Source organism: Hevea brasiliensis, chromosome 7 (assembly GCF_030052815.1).
Source record: "Hevea brasiliensis isolate MT/VB/25A 57/8 chromosome 7, ASM3005281v1, whole genome shotgun sequence".
NCBI classification, from domain to species: Eukaryota; Viridiplantae; Streptophyta; class Magnoliopsida; order Malpighiales; family Euphorbiaceae; genus Hevea; species Hevea brasiliensis.
This window is the reverse complement of record NC_079499.1, coordinates 94,885,453-94,900,696: the sequence shown is the minus strand read 5'-3', so window position 1 is coordinate 94,900,696 and position 15,244 is coordinate 94,885,453. Positions and strand designations below refer to the sequence as shown.

General features: G+C 34.6%; 3 protein-coding genes across 3 annotated transcripts; all 3 read left to right on the top strand.

The window, feature by feature from the left end:
- The first annotated feature begins 1,157 nt into the window (after window positions 1–1,157).
- Window positions 1,158–4,288, top strand: LOC110645748 (probable LRR receptor-like serine/threonine-protein kinase At4g37250). The gene is made up of 2 exons (XM_021798989.2): window positions 1,158–3,133; window positions 3,477–4,288. Exons 1-2 carry the CDS (start codon window positions 1,498–1,500, stop codon window positions 4,157–4,159), a joined length of 2,319 nt encoding a protein of 772 aa, XP_021654681.2. The 5' UTR covers window positions 1,158–1,497; the 3' UTR covers window positions 4,160–4,288.
- Window positions 4,289–4,517: 229 nt separating this feature from the next.
- On the top strand, window positions 4,518–7,375 carry LOC110645749 (microtubule-associated protein RP/EB family member 1C). The gene is given in 7 exon segments (XM_058150196.1): window positions 4,518–4,939; window positions 5,031–5,186; window positions 5,342–5,351; window positions 5,354–5,444; window positions 6,403–6,622; window positions 6,696–6,809; window positions 6,908–7,375. Coding segments are annotated over 7 exon segments (975 nt in total). The 5' UTR covers window positions 4,518–4,831; the 3' UTR covers window positions 7,184–7,375.
- A 3,813-nt stretch (window positions 7,376–11,188) lies between these two features.
- Window positions 11,189–11,622, top strand: LOC110645744 (uncharacterized). Its single transcript, XM_021798986.2, has 2 exons — window positions 11,189–11,225; window positions 11,304–11,622. The coding sequence occupies exons 1-2, from the start codon at window positions 11,205–11,207 to the stop codon at window positions 11,523–11,525; spliced, it is 243 nt and encodes an 80-aa protein (XP_021654678.1). The 5' UTR covers window positions 11,189–11,204; the 3' UTR covers window positions 11,526–11,622.
- The last annotated feature ends 3,622 nt before the right edge of the window (window positions 11,623–15,244 follow it).

The window sequence follows — 15,244 nt, the reverse complement described above, 5'->3', positions numbered from 1 at the left end:
CAAGAGTAAGAAGCCAATATTTGCAGTGGATCAAACATGGCTTCTTGACAATAAAGCCAATGGCAAATCTACAGCCTGTATTGGAATTTCACATACAGGTCTACAATATTTTCAGCAATGGTGGTCCGCTTAATTTTTTCCACCGTCAAAACTTGTTTAGACAGAATATTTTAATGGAATCGGATATTATTATTATTATTATTAATTAAAGTTTCTGAATTTAAATCAATGAATTTTAACTTAATATTAATAAAGTCTGTACGTAAATTTAGAGGATGTTTACTTTGATTTATAAATCAAACCTACTTGAATTGTGTTTAATAGTTAATTTACTAAAAAAGAGAGTAATTTCCAATATTTTTTTTGAACTGCTGGAGTTTCCAATTTTAAATCCCTGGAAAGTGAAGTCTCTTCATGATTCTCGCTGCCCTGCTACAGTATAATGGACAAAAATTGCAGTTGATGTACATTTTGCACTTGAAAATTTAATGCGAGCAAAAATCTTTGATATCAATTTGTCTCCATCATCAAACCACCTAAACACCATTGTGGCTTGATTATTGCTGGTCCATCAAAAAATAATTAAAATTCTTCATTCTTTTCTATTTTTTCTTTTAATTTCTCTATATTAGGAGGTCCATTATTTGTGGGCTCACCTTGGAGTATTTAGCATCACTGCTGATAATATACACACCCATATATTTGGTAGTCAAATTTCAAGCGGTGGATCAATGAATGAAGACTAACAATCATCCTCATAATTCATAAATCCAATAATGATGATGTGATGCTATGATATTAGTAATAAGGGCCATCTTGGACCACCCATTACAATGATGCTGCCACTCATACTGTGCCCAGTTAAATGGTAATTTACTTTCAGTTTTCCCTCGCATTTTTCTATTATTCAACAACTTAAATTGCCATTTATTATTTTCTTTTCTAAATTTTGTCTATTAAAAATTACCAATATTGGTGAAGAAATTAGCCTAAAATCCTGAAGTCCATTAATTGACCTAGTTTTCACCTAAGAACATGTTACCAAAAACAGTATAATAATAAAACAACAGGGATTTGTGAAGTCAATCTAGCAGAGATAGTACTATAACTTGTAACTCCACATGGATGTCTGCTAGTAAAGATGCTATTCTTGTCCCCATTTCCTGTTTCTTAAATGAGAGCACAAGGATGGTGAAGTAAGAGAGAGAGATCAAAACGATGGTGAGAGCAATTATTCATGTAAAGTGAACTTTTAATCTAATTTATTCCTGCAGAGTTGCCCAGCAGGGCATTTTAGGTGGTAAGAAGTTTGGTTTGTTGAGCTGTGTATCTCAGTATCCACTGGCACAGTTCCTATTTTTTAACTACTATTCTTCACATGGGTTCATAAAATCTCATTTGCACCTCTTGGCTCTCTCTCTCTCTCTCTCTCTCTCTCTCTCTCTGTTTCCCGGTGTATTTTTTCTTAGGAGAGATGTGGGATTATTCTGAGAAATCATGAATTCCCAAAGGATTAGCCTTCATTTATGGTGGACAATTCTTGCACTCATTCTTTTACTTCTTGTAGTCCAATCTTTTGGGCTCAACACAGATGGTATTCTCTTGCTTTCTTTCAAGTTCTCTATTATCGGTGACCCTCTCCGTGTTCTCAAGAGCTGGAACTACTTCGATGAGACTCCGTGTTCCTGGAATGGAGTTACATGTGGAGCTCCGGGAATAGATGCTTCTTTCAATCGTGTCACTGGTTTGTCTCTCCCAAATTCTCAGCTTCTTGGTTCAATCCCTTCCGATCTTGGTATGATACAACACCTCCAAAATCTTGATCTGTCCAACAATTCTCTCAATGGGTCTTTGCCTTTTTCCCTTTTCAACGCATCCCAACTTCGCTCTCTTGATTTGTCTAATAATATGATCTCTGGCGAGTTGCCAGAGACTATAGGAACCTTGCAGAATCTTGAGTTTCTTAACCTGTCTGACAATGCCTTGGCGGGAACCTTACCCTCCAGTCTTCCTACCCTCCATAATCTAACTACTGTTTCTTTGAACAACAATTACTTCTTTGGTGGTCTGCCCATTGGCTTTCGAGCGGTTCAAGTCTTAGATCTTTCTTCGAATCTCATCAATGGATCTCTGCCTCAAGGTTTTGGTGGTAGCAGTCTCCAGTACTTGAACATCTCTTATAACAAGCTCTCTGGGCCAATTCCAACAGAATTCGCTTCACAAATCCCTGGTAATGCCACTATTGATATTTCATTCAATAATCTGTCTGGAGAAATTCCAGATTCTAGCATTTTCTTGAATCAGAAAGTGAATTCTTTTATTGGGAATCCTGATCTCTGCGGCGAGCCATTAAGAAACCCTTGTCCAATTCTTTCTCCGCCATCCTCTCTTCCAAATGTCTCTTCCTCTACTTCTCCTCCGGCAATCGCTGCAATTCCAAAAACAATAGCCTCTAGCCCAGAAACCACCCCACCAGGTCAAGCAGCCGGGTCTCGAGGGCTTAGGGGAGGGACCATCATAGGAATCGTAGTTGGCGACATTGCAGGGGCTGCAATTCTTGGCATGATTTTCTTCTATGTGTACCACTTAAAGAAAAGGAAAAACGTCGAAACCACACTCAAGAAAGAGGCCAATACTGCAAAGGAGGACACCTGGTCATCTTCCTCCTCAGAATCAAGAGGGTTCACAAGATGGTCGTGTTTACGCAAGAGAGGAGATAACGAAGAAGAATCCGATTCCACAAGTTCTGACAACGACGACGACGACCCTAGAAGTCTTGAAAATCAACGGCCGCAAGAGCAGGAACAAAACAAAGGAGGCACACTAGTAACGGTTGACGGCGAAAAACAGCTCGAGCTTGAAACTTTGCTCAAAGCATCAGCATATATACTGGGCGCAACTGGCTCAAGCATAATGTACAAGGCCATTCTCGAAGATGGGACTGCACTTGCGGTTCGTAGAATAGGTGAGAGCCACGTAGAGCGGTTCAGGGACTTCGAGACACAGGTCCGTGTCATAGCCAAGTTGGTGCACCCAAATCTAGTTCGAATACGGGGCTTCTATTGGGGGGTCGATGAGAAGCTCATCATCTATGATTTCGTCCCCAATGGCAGCCTCGCCAATGCTCGTTACAGTGAGTTCCCTCTTCTTTTCTCCATCGTCTTTATGTGTGCGCACGTTAGTATGTTATTATTATGTCTACTAGCGTGAGCCATGGACTGGATTATTTGACGGTGGAGTAGGTACAACTGAACCCTTTGTTTTTAATGCATGGGAGGGAGTCAACTGCCTGATAATGTGGTCGTATTTGTTATCGTTTACCTCACGGCGTTCGATAGCGATATACGTTACCCGGAGTTCCAGAACAGCTCTCTCCCTCCCACAGAAAGCGATTGGCCTTTGTTATATTTTTCTTTTTAAATTTTAAGTGACTAGTAACCATCTACTCCGCTAATTTGCGCCTGATGCATGTTTAGGGAAAGTGGGCTCTTCACCTTGCCATCTACCATGGGAGGCCCGGCTCAAGATTGCCAAAGGGGTGGCCCGTGGCCTGTCGTTCCTCCACGACAAGAAGCATGTGCATGGAAACTTGAAGCCCAGTAATATTCTTTTGGGTTCTGATATGGAGCCAAGGGTTGGAGATTTTGGGCTTGAGAGGCTCGTGACCGGTGATTCGAGTTGTAAATCCTGCGGATCAACCCGAAACTTTGGAAGCAAAAGGTCTACAGCCTCGCGAGACAGCTTCCAGGACTTCTCACTTGGGCCGAGTCCAAGCCCAAGTCCAAGCTCGATAGGAGGTCTATCTCCTTACCATGCTCCGGAGTTGCTGAGAAGCCTCAAACCCAACCCAAAGTGGGATGTCTATTCTTTTGGGGTTATATTACTAGAGCTACTAACCGGGAAGGCTATAGTTGTGGATGAGTTGGGCCAAGGATATAATGGGCTTGCAGTTGATGATAAAAATCGAGCTATAAGGATGGCGGATGTGGCGATTCGAGCTGATGTGGATGGGAAAGAGGATGCCGTGCTGGCTTGCTTCAAGTTAGGTTACAGTTGTGCTTCTCCAATCCCACAAAAAAGGCCAACAATGAAAGAGGTGCTACAAGTCCTGGAAAAAATCCCATCCTCATCATCCTCACCACACTTGTATGGCCACTAATGAGTAATAATTGTAGAGAGAGAGAGAGAGAGAGAGAGAGAGAGAGATGTATGTATCATTTTAACTTGTTATAGGTGGTTATTTGTCTCCATGTTTGTGTTGTAATTGTGTGATATTTTTTGTGACTAATCTTCCACCTTGCTAATTTTGGACTTGGCCCATACCATATTAGTAACTGGGTTGTTTTAATTATTGACCAATTGAGAAGTTTGTTGGACTAAAAGCAGTGAATTCTATTAAAAAAATTGATTGAATTGAATTTTATTAATTATTAGTGAGATTACATGATATGCTAGCATTTGCTTTGTTCCAAAATTATTTATTATTATTATTATTATTTTTTTTTTTAAGAAAAAGGCTACCTAAATGATGACCAAACTGTGATCTCTCATCTCTGCATGGGAATAGACTCATACTTGCCGATTTAAATTTGGGGCTGTAGTAGAATTGGACTCGCGAGCCTTCAATTGAGGCCCTGACCCATCTCCCAAAGGAGCCAGCGTGCCAGACCATTTTGAATTGAAAAAGAGCCCGCTCTTCTCGCATTTTAAATTCTCCCCGTTTCTCCGTCTCTGTTCAGTCTTCCCGAGACAAAGAGCGTCCATTGTCTCCCTCTCTCGAAGGCAGATATTTGGAAGCCTATACTCAAAACAGAAAAATCGGAAGTCAGATATGGCCACGAAAATCGGGATGATGGATTCGGCGTCTTTCGTCGGCAGATCGGAGATCCTCTCGTGGATCAACTCCACTCCCCATCTCAATCTCTCCAAAGTCGAAGAGGTCTGCACTTAGTTTTCTTTCTTTTTTGCTATAGTTTATCTGTTGCAGTGAAAATTTTCTCTCTGACTTGTTCTGGATCTGTCAATTTTAGGCCTGCACTGGTGCCGTTCATTGCCAGCTAATGGACTCGGTTCATCCAGGGATAGTGGCTATGCACAAGGTCAATTTCGACGCTAAAAACGAATACGAAATGATCCAGAACTACAAGGTCCTTCAAGATGTCTTCAATAAACTCAAGATCTCCAAGGTTTGTGGCATTTATATGCATATCTGGTTCTGTTCCCTTCTAATTCAATTTTTAGGTTTATCGATTACTTTTTTGTGGCATGATTTTTGTTTTTATTTTTTTTTAATTTTTTACATTGATTTTGGAATTTGGTTGTGTTATTTGGGGAATTTCAGCACATCGAAGTGAAAATCTTACAAAACGAAGGCCGCTTGATAATTTGGAGTTCATATAGTGGATGAAGCGTTACTGCGATTCTGTTAATGGAGGTACTCTCAAGTAATTTTCACTCTAATGGCCTTTTCTTTTTATTTTTTTTTCCTTTATTTTTGGTATTTGTGATTGTATTTAACCTTCTTTTACTTTACTTCATTTGCTGAACTGAGATACGAAGTAAGATCTATTGTTTCTTGGTAGAATTTCTCATTACTGTGTTTCGTTTGCTCTGCTGTTTCGATTTATATTCAGTTGATTTGTTCAGTCAAATTTGTCACTATATGGCAGTATCTTGAATATACCAGTCCTGGTAGAACTTCATTTCTGTTGAAGTTTCTTTGTTCTTGGTCAATTCAAAGCCTTTTTCACTCTAATAGCCTCTTTCAAATCGTGCAATTTTTTAATTTTGTGCTGTAGATTTCCATTTATTTGTTTAATCAAATAAGAAGCATCTCTTTGCCGTTCTTGGATACTAGGAATTTGAAATGCCTGAACTGTGCCTTACTGGGCATCTTAAGTCCAAGTTTAATAGTTAAGTAAGGAACAAGACAAGGAGCCAACCCCTACTAACTCTGGTGGCAGTTTCTCTTCTTTTCTTGTCCTTTTGTCTTTTATCTAACTATTATGTATTGTTTTCCAACCCTAAAAGAAAACTTCATGTACATTTCTTTTTAATTTTTGTGATCCGCAAAGATTTCTCACTGCAATATATATACACCTAGAAGATTTTTCAGTTCGCTTGTCTTGTCCGTACTTAGTAGACTCATATCAGGAAATGCAGAATTGGTAACAAGTTACATAAATTCTAGAAAGTTTTCTCCCTGCTGCTGGAAGCTTTACAATGCAGTATACAACTTGTCTATTCTCCTCTTGAAATTTGTGTTGACTTCGTTTCTGATCTTACTTGTGTGTACAATTCTGATAAATAGAGTAATATATTTCTGGATAAGTTAAGCCTTTCCTGTTGTGCTAGAATAGACATAACTTCTGTTTGAATTTACTTATGTACTTTGGTGGTCAGTTACAGTCCAATGGAAAGAAGAGAGGCAAGCAAGGGAGGAAAAGAAGCAAGCAAGAAATGTCCACCATCTCAACCTTCAGCCAAGAGTTCAACAGCTGTCCCCAAAGCACAGTCCTCCCACAGTGCTAAAAGGAATGACGTGTCCTCTGTGAACTCTACAAGTCAATCTGTAAAGGCTTCAAAACCACCTCCTAGTCCAGTGGCTGCATATGATGAACAGGTATGAATTATTGAACAACTGAATGCACTTCTTTAAGGATGTTGTCTAGACGCTAATATTGCTTGATATGCAGATCACAGAATTGAAGCTGTCAGTGGATAATCTTGAGAAGGAGAGAGACTTCTACTTTGCAAAGCTGAGAGATATCGAGATTTTGTGCCAGTGTCCTGAGATTGAAAAATCAACTGTACTGTTCAACAATTTGGAAAAAATCAGAACCAGATAATATTGTTGAATTGGCTATCACAAAGTGCTAACCGGTGATATAATGTTTCTTCTCTACAGGTTGTTGCAGCAATAAAAAAAATTCTGTACGCTACAGATGATAATCCATCAGTTGTTGCAGAAGCTCAAGCCATGGTATCCCTTCAGCAGAAAGATGCATTAAGTCCCATTGTTGAGGCTTCGTCAGAGGAAAAGATGAATTCAGATTTTCAGAAGCGAAAATGCATTGTAAACTTGGATGTTGACGCTACTAGCATCACAGCATTGTCGCCAAGGCAAAGGCTTTCTGAAGCTACCGATGTCCATTGCAGTGGGTCATCCCTTGTGACTTACTGATATTGTCCAATCTGAAGATGTCTTTCTAATTACATATCCATTACAAACTAGTTTTATAGGTACCATATTTTATGGTGAAAAAGAATGTTTAATTATTTCATTTAATGGTACCTTATTTTAGTACTAATGATGATTTCGCTGATAAAGATATCTTATGCCATGGTGAAATTTTAAGTGCTTTGTTTGATAACATTTATTGTATTATTTAGCTATACTAAAACTGCTCGAGTTATGGGATGCTTTAGAGTATAAATATAGAAAATTAAAGCAACGCTATAATATTTTTTCAATAATTTAATACTTAAAATAACATCAACTATACCTAGATTCTTCATATCAAATTTATTAGATAAGAATTATTTTATTGCACTGATAACTTGGACATTACTACTAAATATTAAAATATCATCAACGCACAAGCATAGAATAGCATAAGCGTCACTAAATTTCTTAAAGTAAACACATTTATCAACAATATTAATGTGAAAACTATCAAATAGCATAACTTTATCAATTTTTTTACGTAATTGTTTAGGGGCTTGTTTCATACTATACAAGGATTTTATAAGCTTACACATTTTGGTTGATCCATATAAATTTCATCTTCTAATTCACTATTTAAAAATGCCGTCTTAACATCTAGATATCTATCTTGTGTATAGAAACTAAAGCAATTAAAAGTTTAATTGTAGTAATTTTAGAAACTAATGCATAAGTCTCAAAGAAATCTACTCCTTATTTAAAACTATTAGTAACTAGCTTAGCTTTAAATTTTCCTATGGATCTATCAATTCTTATTTTTTCCTAAAATTCCATTTACACCCAATTGTCTTATAGAAGATTAGACAAAACTCAAGTTTTATTAGAGATAAGTGAATCTATCTCATCTTTTATTACTTCTTTCCAAAAAGAAGCATCAACTTGACCTAGATCCTTCATATCAAAATTACTAAATAAGAATGATTTTATTGCATTGATAACTTGGATATTACTACAAAAATTAAAATATCATCAACATACAAGTATAGAATAATATAAGTATCACCAAATTTATTAAACACATTTACCAACAATGGTAATGTGAAAAACATCAGATAGCTAACTTTATCAAACTTTTCAAGTCATTGTTTAGGGGCTCGTTTCAGACTACACAAAAATTTTTCAAGCTTACACACTTTTCTCTTTTGTTCTAGTGCTATGCAACCTTTTGGTTGATCCATATAGATTTCATATTCTAATTCACCATTTAAAAATGCCATCTTAACATTCATTTGGTGAATATCTAGCTTGTGTATAAAAGCTAAAGCAATTAAAAGTTTAATTGTAGTAATTTTAGAAACTAGTGCACAAGTATCAAAGAAATCCATTCCTTGTTTAAAACCTTTAACAACTGGCCTAGCTTTAAATTTTTCTCTCATTTTTTCCTAAAAATCTTTTTATGCCCAATTGTTTTGCAACTAGGTGAAAGATCAAACAAAACCCAAGTTATTAGAAGTAAGTGAATCCATCTCATCTTTTATTGCTTCTTAACGAAAAGGAGCATCAATAGAAATTATAGTATCATTATAAGTTTTAAGGTCATTTTCAAGCAAGAAAGTGTAAAAATCAATACCAAAATCTTTAGCTTTCCTACTTCTCTTACTCATAGGTTCATATAAATTCATGTTATCATTCAATAGGTTTAGATAGAACATTTTTCATAGGAAATATTTTTTCAAAGGAATATGCATCTTTGGATTCCACAATAATATTGTTATAAATCTCATGAATATCAGAATTTAATATTAAAAATCGATAAGAATTGCTATTCAAAGAATATCTAACAAAAGCACAATCAACAATTTTATGATTTATTTTTCTTTCTTAGTGATAGGGATATTAACCTTAGTTAAACAATCCCACACTTTGAAATATTTCATTGAGGGCTTCTTATTATTCCATAATTCATATGGTGTTTTACTATAATTTTTATCAAGAATTCTATTTAAATAAGGCCTGCAGAGTATAAAGCCCCACCCCACAAATTATTGGGTAAGCCTGAATTGAGCAACATAGCATTAACCATGTCCATTAAGTCCAATTTTTTCTTTCAGCTATTCCATTAGATTGAGTTGGGTATTGAGGAGTTACTCGATGAATAAACTATGTAATTCACAAAATTCATTCATTTCATTAAAATAGTACTCATCACCTCTATCAAAAAGCAAAATTGTTATTTTTCATTCTAATTGATTTTCAACTTCTACTTTATAAACTTTAAATTTATCGAACAATTTATTTTTAAAATTAATTAAATAAACATAACAAAATTTAGAAAATTTATCAATAAATGTTATAAAATATCTCTTACCAACATGAGTCAAAACATTATTACTATCACAAATATTACTATGTATTAATTCTAACAAACATATTCCCTTTTTACATATTTGATAGGTTTCCGTGGTTGGTTGGCTTATACACAAATTTGACATTTATCTCTTTTATTGATATGATATTATTATTAACTTGGGTTAAACATTTTGGATCAGAAGTTTAGTGTCTAATAATTATTTTGGCTAGTTGGTTTAGTTGTTACGATTGATATTCAAGCCTCCTTGAGTCATAAAATAGTACAAAGTTGGTGCTAATTTTTTAATAAGAGATGTAACCAAAATAGATTAATGAATTGAAATCCCTTTAATTTTCATGTCAAAAATAATGTTTTCAAAATTATGAATTTGATCAGACACACTTTTCTATCAACCATTTGAAAATCAGAACATTTTTCAATAGAACATCTTTTCAAGTCTTTTTCTTAAGTATCACATCCCATAACTCGAGCAGTTTTGGTATGGTAAATATACGATAAACATTATTAGGCAAGGCACTTAAAATCATAGTTAGTACTAGAAGATTGACCATTAGATGAAACAACTTTAACACAAGTTGTGTAAACTTAACTCCATTTAAAATCATAGAAAACAGACCTAAATCAATAAGCCAAATTTTCATTTGTTGGTCTATAAAGGAAGTTTTGTTTAGAAAATTTTTCTGGTTTGCCTGACAATAATTTTGACTAATCCATTTCAACAAAAATGCAATGATTTGCTCTTTAAGAATATGTCTGAAAATCAACATGCTTCAATCTATAATCTAACAGGCTACTCTAAATTTTTTCTGATTATTGTTATTTTCATTATTATTGAACCATTTGCATGCCATATTAGTTGTGAATAACTCTGTTTGTATGGTTTGCTGAATTAATTTTCTAACAATATCTATGTTCCCTTTTGATTTTGCATAGATAACTCAAGTGATGGATTCAATGGGCTATAGTTGGCCCGAGCATAGTTTGCAAAGGCAATGTTGTCTGCTAATGAAGAAATAATATTTGATATTTTCCCCATTTGCTTGATAATATTATTCAAATGTTGTGTATATTGTTCTCAGTCTCATATAATGAAAACCATGAATTAATTTTTTTAGAGTGATTTCACAGGCAATTTTGTTTTTTCCATTTTTCTGTCCATTTTCAGATTTTCTGTTCGTTGCTACTTTGTCAGATTTATTTGCATGGCTTGAACAGGAAAAATACAAACAAGAAGGCTAATCTAAGGCTGAGGTTGGAAATAAAATGAGGGCCACTAATTCTTGTGTTTGTTTGTTCTTGCGAATGTGCATTATATGGAGGGCAACTTGCTATAAAATATAACATTATAGCTATTTTTGACTCTGGATATTATTAGTTTCAATTGACATTTGCTCCCTTTTTTTCTTTCGTGATTTTTTGTTGATGGATATTTTAATTCCCAGCATCAGCCTCATTCTTTTTATATAAAACAAATATAGGGGGACATGTGGAGAAGTTTACATGAGACAAGGGCCTCCTCCTCAGGCTAACTAATCGTCCCTTGAAGACCAATTAATGAATGGTTTACCCTCCTGGAAACTAGAAACAAAATAAAGCCATTTTAATACTTATATAAACCATTTCTATTCAAGTTTAAGCCTAATCAAATTGATCACCGTGAACTCCAACATGAATGCACAAGCTAGAAGGGTATGTATAATTATGTTATTTTCAAGCAATTTATTACTTGTTTTCTCTTTCTTTCATTAACTTTTACACTTGTTTCAGGAGGTAGTGACTAAAAATGCACAAGGTGATGTGGAGAAAAAGGTTGAAACAATAGATTACCGGTCATCGGCAGGGCAAGGCGCAGAGATTAGGAATGTGCAGGTGGTTCACCAGTCCCATCCCAAGGAAAATTTGAACACTAGTGGCGGTGTCTTGTCTAATGCCGCAGCTTCTGTGGCATCCACCCTAGAGTCTGCCAAGGATGCTATCACCAAAAACTGACTGCAAAATATGTTTGGAGCTCTCTTTATTATCACATCTTAATTGAAAATTATTAGTGTCTTGATCAATCCTCTATATATTAAATTTTGTTCTGTAACTGCTACTTGTCATATATATAAAGCTATTTGTTAGGTTGATATTCATCACCATTCTAATTCCATTTGTTCCTCTTTACCTTTATGACTATTGATTTATCTGAATTTAAAAATAATTTTTCCTCAATTACGTTTCCTTTGTGCAAGGTTAATGCAGCATATGCATCAAGCAATACCCTTCTGCGTTACAAAGTGGGATGCCATAATTGATACTTAATCGAGAATCTAAGAGCCCACTATCCACCCATCATGAGCCAAAAAAAAATTAATCAAACAAAATACATGAGTGCAAGACTCAGTGTAATAATAAGGTTTCTTGACCTGAAAGTCATAAATTCAAATCATAGGCCTTCTTCTTCATTAATGTCAATATGGGACACATGTACATTTATTTTGTTGCTCAACTTGGAAACTAGTTCACAACCATTCCCATGCTAATAGCCCACAGCTTCAAAGTCTTGGCAAATAAGAGAATAACTAGTAGCTACAACAGAAAGCAATTCCCTTTATTCTTCTGCATCCTTCAAAACAATGCTATTCCCATGCAACTTTATGCCTTAGTTCATGTCTCTAATTGCTTACAAAATATACAAGCAAGTGTCTTTTTCCTTTGTAATTTTTATTCTCTTGTATGCTTGCAAGGTGCACAATCCAACTAATCCTTTTTTTTTTCCAATATGAAGTTTTATTGCTCTTTGCTTTCAATTCCACTCATAAAATTTGGTTTTGCCATATCTTTATTTGAACTAGGTGTAGCAATGGATTTGGCAATATTCATGAAGCTGCTCTTTGCAAAAAAAGAATGAGAATTCTAATGGTGGGTCTAGATGCTATAGGAAAACAACCATCCTCTATAAGTTGAGGCTTGGAGAGATTGTTCTACCACATCCTATGTAGCACCGAAATGGAAATGCAATGGAAATGCGGAAACTAATAAGGGAGATGGCATTTTTAAAAACTAAAGGAAAGGAAAATATGTAAATATAAAAAATATAAGGGTATATATATGTGTGTGTGTGTGTGTGTGTAAATCTTAGAAATTTTTAGTGAATTTGAGAGAAATTTTTTAACCTTCCCTTTTTTAAAAAAGTTTATTTATGACAACTCTTCAAATTTGGTTTGAGAAAAATCTAATTATGACATATACATTTAGAGAGAAAATTAATATTAAATGTGAAAAAATTGTGATTAATTTATGAAAATTTTTCGATAAATTTGTTTTAGAGAAAAATTAAAAAAATTAATAAAAAGGAAAATAATGAATTAAATGATAAGAAAAAAGTCATTAATTCTAAGTGTGTGTGTGTGTGTGTATATATATATATATATAAACCATAAATCAAATATTCAAATTAAATTAGATTCAAAAACTCAAACCAATCAAAACCCATCCAATATAAAGCACAATCAAACAATCGAGAACAATCAAAGCATCACGATAGGAATGGAGAAGGTTAAGGGCCTCGAGACTGCAAGAGGCAGAGAAGAGATTCCTCACCTGCACTATCACCACCGTTGTGCCACTTGCTATCGCCGCTGCACTCCACTGTCAGGTAAGTCCTCTGGTCCTCCTTCTCCTCTTCTATGTCTTCTGTTTTGTGTGATATGTTATGATGCAATGCAATTTATGTTATTTGCATTTTTAACCTAATTTTTTTAAAAAAGAAACGTGTGTCCACAGTTGAAAATGCATCTCCAATTTGCAGTATTTTTGGAAATAACCCTAAAAGGTCTCTGAGCAGTGTCATCTCATTTCCGTATTGGAAACATTTCAAACTCTGAGAAATGCTACCCAATGCCATTTCCGTGCATCGTAGACCATACCTACCATTGGTAATTTTTAATTACTATTTGGCTTTGGTATCAATAGCCTTTTAACACTCTCTAATCAAGTAGAAGTATAATTTCATCATAGTTTTGAGAACTATAATTTTTTTTTTTCTGTAAGTTGGAAAGTTTTCTATAGCTAAACTTTTCTATTGATTTACTTTGCGATGTCACTTCCTTAGCAAGCTTCCAGGAAATTTAGTTCGATTTACTTTAAAAAGGACATATTTCAATTTGATATCTTGTTTGGTGTGAAGTTCATAAGAGTAATTATTACCTTGAACTATTCGTCCATTTTTATTTATCCATTTTATTGTTTGTTAGTTCAAATATGAGACGAAGGGAGTAACTTTTAAACCTCATTGTTGTTGTTTAGATGCTTAAAGAGAAATAAGTTAACTTTTAACCTAATTAATATTTAAACTCTCTTGAGTGTAACATCCTTATACTAAGTAGTTCCGTACATTCCACTGTTTCGGTGACTAATGTCTATTCGGATAGCTAGAATATCCGAAACCATACTTAAATCACATAGAAAAGCCATAAATTAAAATGATAAAGATCAAATGAAATTGGTGGAAAATAAGAGAAATGAAGTATAAATATGTTAAATAAGCCTAAGTTTCGGCGATGGGTGGTCGACCCGGGAAGCGACTACAAATTCAGTTGCTACCCTAAATTTGTGTAGAACCCTATAGATTCCTTAATTAAGGATTAATTTAGAAATTATTGTGAATTTGAAAATTAAAGAAATAAAAAGAGAACAAGCACAATTAAGTGAATCAAACCTAAGGACTCATCAGGTATTATAGAAAAAGATAGACTATAACCCGATGAAGGGCATTTTGGTCAATTCACTTCAAGAGTTGACTTTTGACCTAAATTTCCATTAAAATGAGTGAGACTAAAATATTGAAATAGGAATTAATTAAGTGTTATGTGTAGGGAAATTCAAATGGGATATAAATGGAATTAATAAAATTGTATAAAAATAATAATAATTAATATTAAAATTTTAAATATTTAAATTGAGATAATTATAAATGAGATAAAATACATTAAAAAAAAAACCCATCTTCTTTTTCCTCTCCATAGGCTGACCCACTCCTCTCTCTCTCTTCCTTCTTCATTTCCTCCATTGTTAAGCCATTTCAAGCTTTGAAAGCTTGATCTCCTCCCATAATTACTAGAACAAAACCCTAGAAATCTTGAAATTCGATCTTGGTTGGAAGTATAGAAGCAAAGGATTGAAGGAAAATTGAAGAATTTGAAGATTTGAAATTTACCAATTAAGGTAAGCTTCCTTTTTAGTTTAAATTGTTATGTAATTCATTGAATTAAGTTTTGGATATGGGGAAATTACTTGAGAAATCATGAAAATCATGCATGTATGGGGGAATTGAATTTTGGGCTAGCTTTGGGTATGGTAGGGTTTTGATGCATTTGATTGAATTGAACTTGAATTCAAGCTTGTATGGAGGTGTATACATGATTTACATGTTGAAATTGCATGAAATTAGAATGAATTGGGAAGATGTGGAATTGGGGTTTTGAAGAATTAGGGCTTTTGTGGTATGATGTTCAATTAGTGTTTATAAGGTTAAATTATGGTCAATTGAGGTGTATTGAATGTGAATTGATGTTGGTTGGTGAAAGGAATTAATGAGATAGGAGTGTGGTCAATGTGCTGAAATCTGGACACTTGAGTCCAGTGCGTTTAGAAGCATATAAGTTGAGCTACACAACTCTAATTAGTGTGAAACTAATTAGAAATGAAACCTAAGACATAATGCTAAA